An 11524-nucleotide genomic window follows, 5' to 3' on the forward strand; every position below is an offset into this window, starting at 1 on the left:
AGCTTCGAGAACAGCCGCGACGCCTCTTATCTTCGTATTAACTCTGGACTCCACCACTAGTTATCAAAAAAGTTTCCCCCACTTATCTAAGATGTTGCGGAACATCTCGTTCATTTTACCTCATAGCCTCTGCTATAGTGCCAGTCAGAGTCATGTCTAAGGAATCGAGTCTCTTGCGTTGGTCCTCCTCATTCACGGTCACTGCGCCCCGTCATACGCCCAAGCTGCCCGGCGACAAAATCACTTTGCCCCAGTCCGCCCTCGAGCAGCTCCTCGCAGCTGCCCCGCTCCAGGCGGTATTTTCAAATAGGCCTGCTCACCCATATACTACAACCTTTGATCCACTCAATCCGCGAACCTTTGCGGCTGAGTCACGAGCACGTGAACAAGCTTCAGAACGTCAACATCAGTTACCTCATCCGTTAACATTCCGTATTGTCAACCCCAAGAATGGCCGTGCGATATACGCTGGGATCCGCGAATTTTCCGCCGAAGATAACGAAGTTGGTCTTAGTGTTTTCTTGAGAGACGCCTTAGGGATTGAAGACAACCAATTCCCGGCGGAGACAAGTAGGTGCTGGCAGACTTCGGAACCATCGGAAACGATAGACGGCACTGCGGAACCACTGCCTGCTTCTTTAGCCCCGGAATTAGCTCCTATAGTCACAGTCCATGTTGAACAGTTGGCCAAGGGAACCTATGTTCGTCTCCGTCCTCTTGAGGCTGGCTATGATCCAGAGGATTGGAAGGCTCTGCTTGAACGATACCTGCGAGATAACTTCACGACCTTAAGTACAGGAGAGGTCTTGCAGGTGTCGGGGGGTCGGCACGAGTCGTTTAGGTTCTTGGTGGACAAAATTGAGCCAGAGGGTGACGGCATTTGCATTATTGATACAGACTTGGAGGTAGACATTGTGGCCTTGACTGAAGAGCAGGCAAGAGAAACCTACCGGAGGCGGCTGGAGAAAACATCTCGTTCCATTGGAACCCAGGGGGGGTCGTCAACTGGCGGGGTAATTTCTATTGGAGAGAAAGTGAATGGCCTGGTATTTCCAGGTACATACGTTGACTACGAAATCCGCCAGTGGGATCGCAGAGACCCTATTATTATCACAGTCGAAAGTGCGGATGATGCGGATGTCTCCCTTTTTATCAGCCCCCTCACTGCTCGCCAGAGGAACCGTCCTAGAGAAGACGAGCACCTTTTGGGTGACTTCACTACTCAACCAATCAAGCGTGTTCAGATTGAGTCCACAAATGTAGAGCTGGAGACGGCAGAGGCTCTATATGTATCGGTTTATGCATTCGGCCATGTTGAATACAGCGAGGAGCATTCACAGAATCAAGAGCTACCGCTGCAATACAAGTTGCAGATTTCAACTAGTCAGTCGGTTGGCTCCGACGAAGATTCGAAGGAGACATTAGCGCATGGTAATCCGAATGAAATTCAATGTGGCAATTGCCAACAGTGGGTGCCTCAGCGAACGCTAGTGCTGCACGAGAGCTTTTGCCTTCGGAACAACGTACTTTGCCCTCAGTGCCATAATGTATTCCAAAAAAGGTCGTCTGAGTGGCAGAATCATTGGCATTGCCCTCATGATTCATCTTATGGCAATGATTTTGCAAGTAAGCACAAGCATGACGCTATCTTCCACTCCCAGCGGCCATGTCGCGCTTGTGGGCTCGAGATGGAGGGCCTTCCGCAACTCGCTCATCACCGCATAACTGACTGTCCAGAAAAACCAATCCTATGCCAATTTTGTCATCTTGTAGTCCCCCAAAAAGGCGAGGCGGATCCCGATATGCACGACCCAGATGTCCTGGTATCTGGACTCACTCCACATGAATTAGTTGACGGTGGTCGAACAACGGATTGTCACCTGTGTAACAAAATTGTTCGACTGCGCGACATGAAGACCCATTTGCGTCATCACGACCTGGAACGCTTGTCCAAACCCCCACCCCGTGTTTGCATGAACCAAAATTGTGGCCGTACACTTGATGGGCGCAGTGTACAAAATGCAGCCACGCCAGGCACTGATACGTTGGGCCTCTGCAATTTCTGCTTCGGACCACTATATGTGGATATGTATGACCCAGAAGGAAAGGCACTCCGCCGCCGCATCGAGCGTCGATACGTTTCGCAAATGATGACCGGGTGTGGGAAGCCCTGGTGTCAGAATGAGTATTGCAAGAATGGGAGACGGATCAGACAGCCTTCTTCGATACCAAAGAATGATACTCCGCTCGAATCGATGAGCGTAGCAAATATTCTAGCCACAATTAAACCCTTCGTCGACGCAATATGTCTGCAGAGCGGTAATCTAAACACCGCACCGGTTTACTTTTGCACCGACCAAGTGGGCCAGCAGCGCCGCATACTCGCGGAGATGATAGCGGCCGAAGGTTCCGTGGCGAGTAGCAAAGGGTATGGTTTACCATGGTGTGTGGCATCTGTTGAAGCCACTGGGGGGGATCTTACCAAAGCACGGGAATGGCTAGAGAACTGGGCACCTGCGAAAGACGAGGAATCTAGTGCTCTGTATTAATGTCTGAGGGAATTGACAATCTCCATACTAATGCTAAGGCTTTAATCTGACTATCTTTGATAGATAGTTAAAAAGGTATGGCGAGGTAAGCCCGTTCTGGTGGACAGTTTATCTTACGTACGTCATTCACGCTCAGGCCGGAGCGGAATTTCAGTAGAATGTGAATTTTCTATTACCTGTACCTGTTTTTTTGAGGCCTATTCTTATTTTGTTGCGTTCATCAACCATAAGCAATAGGCCCTCGTTGACTGGGTTTAACAGACAGAAAGCCTGTAGACACGAGTGTAGAGATCGTTGATTCATGATATTCTTATTATTATTATAATGTGACCGAAATTCCATGTTATCTACTCAGGACCAAGAGCATCCACTCAGAAGTCATATCACATTGGTTGCGAGAGAAAGCTTCAATATCAAGTTGCACCCGTCTTTGCAGCCAGATTTCCACTTCCGCGTGAAGAGAAAATTCCCATGATCCCGAAGACGACGTAAAACAGCGCCAATGGGTACGCTACTAAGCCTCTCATCCCACGCATCCGTGCAACCGCGCAAAACATTCCCGAGGAGCTGTAAGTACACCACCCTACGGCGGCTGTGGTCAACAGATACCCGAACATAGTGTCCATAGGGATCATTATCCCAACAAGGTTAGTGAGCACAAGCGGTAGGAAACAGTAGCCCAAAACACTAGCAGAGCGAGGGAATGTCAATGTGGCCGAGAAATGACCGGCGGCCGAGGCCTCGGAATACGAAGGTTTGTGATGAGGGTCGTAGTTGGCCGGGTCTGCAGCATTGGGCGCCGGGGCGGTATCGAGAGCCGGAGACATAAGACTAAGAATTAAATGTAAAGCGACGGTACCGAAAACTGCAACACCGTAGATATAACCGTAAAAGACTTTACCAGAAAGGAGGAGGAATGTTCCATAAAGGACGATGTAAAGCAGTGCTCCATAGAGATCGCTGTCATCCATGAGATGCTGGTCGATCCGGGCGAATGGGTTGAGCACTGTCAAAGTCTACAAAATGTAAGTTGATGCCATCATGATGAAGGGTAACAAGGGGAACAAGCCTTAGTCCTGATATGTTCGAAATTTACCCCTAACTCCTCCAATAACGGCGGTTCCCCCTCATATCCCTCTGTACCAAATGCAGCAAGCCACCCAGTCCTCAATCCACCCTGTTCGCCCATCCGCCCACTAACGCCAGTGGCTGGAGACCCAAAGCCGCCATATCCACCACCAACGGGGTACGCCTGAGCAGCCGAATTGGGGCCTGCACTAAAGCCACCATAGGAAGCTTGAGAGGGAGTTGTATGGCCAGATACAGAACCGTAGGAAGAAGGATAAAACTGAAGGTTCTGTGCAGAAGCCTCGGATCCGTAGGGCTGCTGTTGTGGGTAGTATTGGGCCATTAGGGCCGAGTGATGCAAGCAGAAGCTGTCTAGATAGGGGGCTCAAAGGTGAAAGCGCACACAAATGACAATATAATCGTAGTTTATTGGTGGTGTCAACGAATTAAGAGAAAGACGAACCAACATGGAGCGGAAAGCTGTAGCAAGAGAGCACTAGTGACAGTTGTCGGTATTGCCGCACTAAGTCCGACGAGACCCGTGACTTGGATGGTGAAGAGGCTGATGTGGATGTTTACCATATTGGGCTTAGATCATTTACATTACACTAATCACGCGGTACATCGTAATACTAATACCACAAAGACTTCTATTAATTGCAACAAGATCAAGACTTTCTACAGGAAATTAATACCTATTCCAAGCTGCAAACCTTTTCGGCCTTCTTCGCCTTTCCTTAGCACCAGTGGTAAAGAGAAGTTCAGCTCGAACCTAGCAGCTGGATGAGCGTACACGAGTCCAACTCCTGCTGCAATGCTAGGCATTCCATTACCCAGCTCGGAAACTGTAGAAACCATGGCATCCTTCACTTCTGAACCTGTAGTAGGTGCGCTCTTCTGTGCGGTTCGTAGCGGCAACAGACGACCGCCACTCACAAACGCCTGAAATCGCAAGGGCTTTTCCGCACCAACTCGGGGGAGTGGAAGTAGCAAGTTTGCACTCCCTGCAGCATATACGTCTCCCCCTACAGCATCAGCTCCATCGTGAGGTCCAAGGCCGCAGAGGCGGAAACCGCGAACATCCGTGGGGCCACCGAGAAGAAAGCGATCATTAGTGCGCGAAACCTGGAGTCTGTGGTCGGCATCCATTCCAAGGGGATAAAGGAGACCGGCACGGAATCCAGTGGTAAAGCTGATACCACTATCGCCTTCGATGCCAGGCACTGGAATTGGAATTGCATTTTGCGCTTCAATTTCAGATTTCCAAAAAGACACATCTCCCTTTAGCGGACCCCAGCCGGCTAGCTCATTGAAAGCTTTAGCATAGTAGCCACGAGATGGAAGAAGCCCATTATCCCGGCAGTCTTTGGACCAGCAATGAAAGATGCTGCTTTTCACACTATCACCTGCGTCTGCTCGGACTGTTGGGGATGCGTTCTCCGCCAGGCCAGTCATCTGCCGCCAAAAACCATTGTACCCGACTTCATGGCGATGGCCAGACTGATTCATCCACCGGAGCTTACTCCAGCCACCTTTTAAGGCCTCCTCGTGACTAGCCCAAGCCTTTTGGGTAGAGCTAGCGATTCCGCCAATTTCCAAGCGGAAATCCGGGTCACTCAAAATAGGTGTTTCAAATGTTGCTTGGTAGGCAGACCTTGTCCTAGTACCCAGTGAAGCGTTCAAATTTAGGTTCTCGGCACCGCCAAACACGTTCCGCCAGAGAAGATTGCCATATGCGGATCCCTCAGTGTTACCGAGATCGGTCCCGGTCTTCAACAGAACACGAGACTTTTCTTTGACCGATACATACACGTCAAGATTTGGTAGTCCCGTTTGTGGGTCTCCTTCGGGTGATTGATCCAAGTACACAGACACTGGTTGCTGAAAAATGTCTGCAATTGCGTTAATCAAGGGCTTAGTGGCAAAGAACAATGATTTACAAACCAAATCTACTTAGTCTATTGGCACGTGCCGAGACTTCCCGTAAGGCTTCAGAGAGTGTGTAGGGCTTCTTCTGGTTAGAACTCAAGAGAGGGTTAAAAATCCGTTCAAGAAAGCCCCTGCGCGTGTGGTGTGCGTTGAGGATTTGAACAGAGGAAATGGCACATGGAAGGGTGGAATTTTGGTCGATCTAATACCATAGGCATAGGATCAGTACTCATTGTATTATGTTCAGTTGTCTTTTACCTCTATGCAATATTGGAGAACGGGGGAAAGAAGGATAAGAAAAATATAAGAGGGAAGTGAAACCACACCAATTCCCCAAGACGGGTCTGCGCCTTCTGGTAGATTGCGTGTATTCGCTCATTCACGGCCTGCTGACGCTCCTCGAGAACTTTCGGGTCAGCACGCTGTTGAAGACGCTCGAAGATCTGAGAAAACAGAGAAAAGTGGTTAGCAATCACAAAAATAAGTGTGTTTTAATCAATTCTAAGAGATCAAACGTACATCTTCATCTTCGGCAGAAAGTGGGGAAGACATTGTTGCGGCTACAATGGCCAGCGACGCATCTGGAAGGCTTTCTCGGCTATCTTCGATTGTCCCGGAAGTTGAGATGAAGCCTACATATTGACACGTGACCGGTGGTGCTCCTTAGATTCACTCCACCAACAACGCAGTGATTTTCCATCATCACTTTGCTCAGTAGACAAACCCTGCGCAGTCTACAAACCGTATCTGCCTGTCTCTGTTTTATCATTTCCGTGGGATTTTCCCTGAATCTCCGCACTCGAAAATAGAGCCCAAGCTAGGCAGAATACAATTCTTGTGAAAAGATGGCGACAAAAGCAGCCTTCAAACGGGTGAGTCTGATCACTTGAATAGTACTCGAGCTGTTACTAATCACTGTACAGCTTACTCGTGAATATCAGAACATACAAAAGAACCCACCGCCCTATATAATTGCTCATCCATCAGAGTCCAACATTCTTGAGTAAGATGCCGATCATATTTGCCGTTGTTTCTTCCGAGTCGGCATTGATGCAGGATATAGATGGCATTACATCCTCACTGGCCCCCCTGGGACACCGTACGAGAATGGACAATACTGGGGTACATTGATGTTTCCTCCAGAGTACCCGTTTGCTCCACCAGCCATCCGCATGCATACCCCAAGCGGCCGATTTCAACCATCTGCTCGACTATGTCTCAGCATCAGTGATTTTCATCCCAAGTCCTTCAACCCAGCTTGGGAGGTTTCGACGATTCTTATCGGACTACTCTCCTTTATGACTAGCGAAGAGATGACTACGGGTAGTGTCAGTGCGTCAGAAGCGGAACGAAGAGTGCTAGCCGCGCGATCGAGATGGTGGAACTCCACCGGTGGAGGGTCTCACGTCATTTCCACTCCAGGAGTGACCCCTACAGCCAAGGGAATCAATAATGTGAAAGCAGGGGATGGCGGGCTGAAGTTTCGCGCAGAATGGCCAGAATTAGATCAAGAGAACTGGAAGTGGATGAGGGACAATCGTATTGACACGAACACTGGTCAACTCATACCTGACCCAAATGCTGCTGCTACAAAATGTTCTCCGGAGACCAGTGCATTACGTAGGCGCCCGAATGGAAGTGCCCATGGCCTCGGGGCTGTGGTAGAAGGTGGTCATGTCGCACGAGAAGCGGGCCAAAGCTGGGTTCGACGAAATCGAGTTTGGGTTGGTCTCGCCTTGTTGTTTGGATATGCGCTTGTCGCGAGACTTCTAAATGATGTTCAAGGTTAAGATTAAGTGCCTTAACTCTTAACCCCTTTCATACCCAGGAAACGTTTGGCACCCAATACGCATTGTCTTTTTATTTCGCGGTTTTTCTCGGTACCCCTTTTTCTCTTCCTCTTCCTCCCTTGTCTTTCTATTCTTCTGTTAATCGCCATTTCCCTTTATCATTCATAATTACTCTTCCCCCCCCTCTCTTTCCTTCGCTTGCCTTTTTTATTTCGTCCGTTGTTCCTTTTTCTACGGCGGCAGTTTCCTGTATCTTCCTTCGTGTTTTGTAAGGTTCGTTGGTTTTATAAGACTGAAAGGCGTCTAGAACAGGGCGGCGTTCGGTGGTAATTTGAGAAGTTTCAGGTGTCTAGGACGTATTGAATTACCAGTGTGCTCTGCAATCAAAGATCACGGCACTGTTCAACTGCATCACTGCACAGCATTTGTCCTACGACGTATACACTCATTCTGCTTTGGTCGTCTACCACTTTATACGTACGGGGTATGAAGATAAAAAAAGGTATATACACCCCGATTCCCAAAATCATATCTGCAACTGGGTATGTATCACACATACCGTGCAGAGCTACCTAACTTTAACTGGGGGTTTGAAGAATACTCTGATTAATAGTGGCCTTACATATGAGGATCCTAAGGTACTAATGAAATATCTAACTAGAGGTCCTACATGAATGACTCAGCAATACAACAGCTGCTGCTTTAAGTTGTGGGCATTATCTTGGGTTCTTAGCAGCGTTGGTGAATGAAACTCGCGGTGTTCGAACTTGGGCATCTATACTACTAATATTGTTTGATGTGTAATTCTCCCATTTTTTATTTATTTATTTATTTTTTTGTGGGGAGGGGGATGTAAATGATGAGCTAGGTTGGATTGAAACTCTTCCGTAGAGCAACTAAGGTGATGCGAACATTTACTATGAGAAGTTAACATTGCCTAATCGTCCACATGCAGCGTATGTGGCCTAGTAATAGTTTGATTCTGTAGAATTTTGAAGGTATATATTATTATATTGAATGCCGGCTAGATTTTCTTTTCCTAAGGGTCCTCCAGTTTCAAGGCTAGCGTACGGAGTTCTCTCCGGAGCTAATGTCACTACAATCAATGCATGCAACCATTTACCCCGGAATACTCCTATGTTTGCTTGGTAACTCATTCTTCCACCTCCCCATTCTCACTCTTTCAGTAGTGTTGAGCCATCCGATATGTACCGGCTTGAGGAATTTGCTATTATGGACTCCGCCACGAGGTCTATTGCCACGCATTACTCCCATTCAGGTTCGTCTGGGTTTGTGTTGTCCAATCGTCCTTATTATCATCACCATCACCATCATTGTCATATTTGAAATCCTTTGCATCTCATTGCGGGCCAAGTATCATAGCCCCCCTGTTTTACTATATTATGCCTACCCCCAAATGAACTTTCTCCCTCGGCTTTGTAATTTGTACCTTATATCTCCCTGAAGATCGTACGGCACTACTACTTAGTGTCCATGCTTGTCACTCTTCATAGCTTTTCCTTTTCCTTTTACTATTCCTTTCTCTCTCCTTCTTTCTTTTTGCCCCTGTGTATCTGACTCCCGCTAGAATGTGGAACCTATTATCACTTTCTGATTGACACCAAGCCGCCTGTATCAATGCAATATCAACCATCATAATACCCTCAGTGCCTATCATTTCGAGTGTTGATTTCGTCGTTCTAGGGCCGAGGCCAACAATCATTACACCGCCGGATCGACCTATATTCACATTTATTGACCATGACGATGATTTGAGTTCCAAACGAATCAAAGATGCTAATGCTCGCAGGACTATTCGCTCTCACGTTATGCGTGACGTGCGTAGGCGTGAGCGACTTGCTGGACTGAAGCGTGTTTCTAGGCGTGAAAGACTCGCGGGTAAAGCCGTTATCCGGTCAAATTTCGAAAACTCGCCGTCAGAGCGTGCCTTACCCACAAGGCTTGCCAACCCATCCTCGGAGCCAAAATTACTCATGGGACGAGGGTCGCCTTGTGACCTTGTCAAAAATAAGGAAAAACGACAGCAGCCAGGTAGGCGCTGTGTTGTTCATCCAATATCAGCAGGCTCTATTTCGATTCCGCTTCCTTTTCCTACCTCATGGCTTGTCGACCCATTCAGTACATTGCCAGGTGCCGGTGATGTGCCTATTAGTATTACTCGATTAGTCTTTCATTGTGAGTCGACCGCTTTGTCTTTACCAGCTTTCATGTTTCCAGGGGTGCGTTGGCGATTTTCTGGGTTTCACAAAGTATACGTTGATTATTAAGGTGCACTGCCTGCAAGTGCTAAACTACGACTGACCCTGTAAAATGATTAGGGGGGACTGTCTTTGTGCCTATGACTTTCCCAAAAGAACATACTTTCAATGAGCGGGCTAAAACCGATATGGCAGTCCATTCTTCATTTACAGATCAGGGCAGTTTCTTTGGCTTAATGAGCATGTGCGCTGCGCACCGAGCTGTTTTGGCTGGACAACATTCACAATTCCTAGCTGTTTCGGAAGCCCCCCATCGCCTTTTACACGATACAGATTATTATATTATGAAAGCCAGGTGTATCCATGAGATGAATATCAAATTGTGCAATCCCACTCTATCGTTAAGCAACGAAGCATTTGGCACAATCATTAATCTACTTACGGGTGCAGTATGTATTCCTATTTTCTTTGCTCCGGTCGTGCGGAAAGTTTCTATGTTATTGTCAGTGGGTGGCCCATTGAGATCGAAGATATACAATTCTTGCTAATAAGTTCTTCTAACCCTTACTAGCTGATAGTCGGATTGTTTGATGAAGCTCGTATGCACCTCAGAGGCTTGAAGCGCATGGTGGACTTGCGAGGAGGAATTACAGACAACAGTATCCATCAGTCTTCAATGCTAGCTGCTATTCTTACGTATGTGCTTCGCCATGCACTTGTTACCGAATTTTGTTGACTGGTAACAATAGTACTGATGTGAAGGCTGCGTCGGGGCTTATGACCCAGCCGGTTTTCCCTTTGGCTCGTGGCCTGCAAACAGTTTCAGCCAGCATTCAAGAACGTATAGCGCCCTCAGATACGTCAAAATTACAGAGACTGGGTGTTGCATTTGTTTCTAACCCTCACCTCAGCTCTTGTTTGCTAAATATTCTCCGTGCTATGCGTGATATCATACTTTACGGCCAGGCTTGCAACCAAAACCCCGCTGTACTCTGCACCGATGACCACGAATTCTTTCGCAGTCTCAGTTGTGAAGTTGAGCATCGGCTCCTTAGTTATGTTTGCTCTGAATCTACTACACGAGGTATGCCATTTTCTGAGACGACATCAAATCTTGGTTCTGTAGAAGTGGTCACGAGGATTGCTTCTATCTGTTACCTAAACCATTTCCTTATCGTATCGCCCCCGTCTTCTGGGCTGGGTCGTGCGCTTACAAGGCATTTGAAGCAAGCTATAACTGATTGTCCCTGGTCACTATTATCGAAGAAGGGCCATGGTTTGTTCGCATGGGTATTATTCATTGGCGCTCAAAGCTCGGCAGGCCAGGTTGAACGCCCATGGTTCGTTGAGCGTCTATCCCGCATCGCCCTAGTTTGTGGGTGGCATACCTGGAGGCAGATGTCCGACGTGTTGATCGATTACTTTTATCTTCCTAGTACCAACCAAGAGAGCTGGACATCCATCTGGATTGAGGCTATGGTTTGAGCAAATTTGCGTTCTAGAAACATGGAACCAGGGTTTCTCTATTCACCTGTTCTTGGTCTATTTTAGCTGAATAATTAGCGCCATAGTATATACAGTACTCTACCGATGGAGTCGAAGCCACTCCAAACATTGCTTGACGAATAACAGCTGCATTTAAACCCAGCTAACTCCGTATAGCAGGGCTAGGCCGAAAGGTCTTCGTCAGAAGACTAACTATAGTAGTAGTCGCGAGGGTGTTCTTCTGGAAGAGTTGAATAGCTAGAGAACTGAAACAACATTTCTGCAGCACTGGAAGTACATGCTATCGCGACTGCTACAGTTTGCATGCCAGTAATAGAAAAAGTTGTTGGTAATTATTAGTAACGTAACCGGCAACCGAGCGTTCCACCTCTTTATTCTATATAAAATAGCCCTTTTTATAGTCTGAATATTCCAACAGTAGTAAAAATACAATACTCAATTTGTTGAAATATATAATATATAC

At 47.4% G+C, this 11524-nt stretch overlaps 5 protein-coding genes across 5 annotated transcripts; 3 read left to right on the forward strand and 2 right to left on the reverse strand.

Moving 5' to 3' along the window:
* Positions 1 to 152: 152 nt before the first annotated feature.
* ABOM_010812 (putative ubiquitin fusion degradation protein (Ufd1)) lies at positions 153 to 2549 on the forward strand (the record flags this gene model as incomplete). The annotated part of the gene is made up of 1 exon (XM_022537940.1): positions 153 to 2549. The coding sequence occupies one exon, from the start codon at positions 153 to 155 to the stop codon at positions 2547 to 2549; it is 2397 nt and encodes a 798-aa protein (XP_022384104.1).
* A 413-nt stretch (positions 2550 to 2962) lies between these two features.
* ABOM_010813 (transporter YIP1) lies at positions 2963 to 3960 on the reverse strand (the record flags this gene model as incomplete). Its single annotated transcript, XM_022537941.1, has 2 exons — positions 2963 to 3565; positions 3646 to 3960. The coding sequence occupies 2 exons, from the start codon at positions 3958 to 3960 to the stop codon at positions 2963 to 2965; spliced, it is 918 nt and encodes a 305-aa protein (XP_022384100.1).
* A 335-nt stretch (positions 3961 to 4295) lies between these two features.
* Positions 4296 to 6098, reverse strand: sam50 (SAM complex subunit SAM50; the record flags this gene model as incomplete). Its single annotated transcript, XM_022537942.1, has 4 exons — positions 4296 to 5509; positions 5562 to 5748; positions 5873 to 5989; positions 6066 to 6098. The coding sequence occupies 4 exons, from the start codon at positions 6096 to 6098 to the stop codon at positions 4296 to 4298; spliced, it is 1551 nt and encodes a 516-aa protein (XP_022384106.1).
* A 293-nt stretch (positions 6099 to 6391) lies between these two features.
* Positions 6392 to 7336, forward strand: ABOM_010815 (ubiquitin-conjugating enzyme E2; the record flags this gene model as incomplete). The annotated part of the gene is made up of 3 exons (XM_022537943.1): positions 6392 to 6418; positions 6470 to 6549; positions 6610 to 7336. 3 exons carry the CDS (start codon positions 6392 to 6394, stop codon positions 7334 to 7336), a joined length of 834 nt encoding a protein of 277 aa, XP_022384105.1.
* Positions 7337 to 9165: 1829 nt separating this feature from the next.
* ABOM_010816 (uncharacterized protein) lies at positions 9166 to 10480 on the forward strand (the record flags this gene model as incomplete). Its single annotated transcript, XM_022537944.1, has 4 exons — positions 9166 to 9388; positions 10134 to 10251; positions 10305 to 10396; positions 10467 to 10480. The coding sequence occupies 4 exons, from the start codon at positions 9166 to 9168 to the stop codon at positions 10478 to 10480; spliced, it is 447 nt and encodes a 148-aa protein (XP_022384107.1).
* Between the last annotated feature and the right edge of the window lie 1044 nt (positions 10481 to 11524).

The sequence above is a fragment of the Aspergillus bombycis genome (assembly GCF_001792695.1).
Source record: "Aspergillus bombycis strain NRRL26010 chromosome Unknown contig00146, whole genome shotgun sequence".
Lineage (NCBI taxonomy): Eukaryota > Fungi > Ascomycota > Eurotiomycetes > Eurotiales > Aspergillaceae > Aspergillus > Aspergillus bombycis.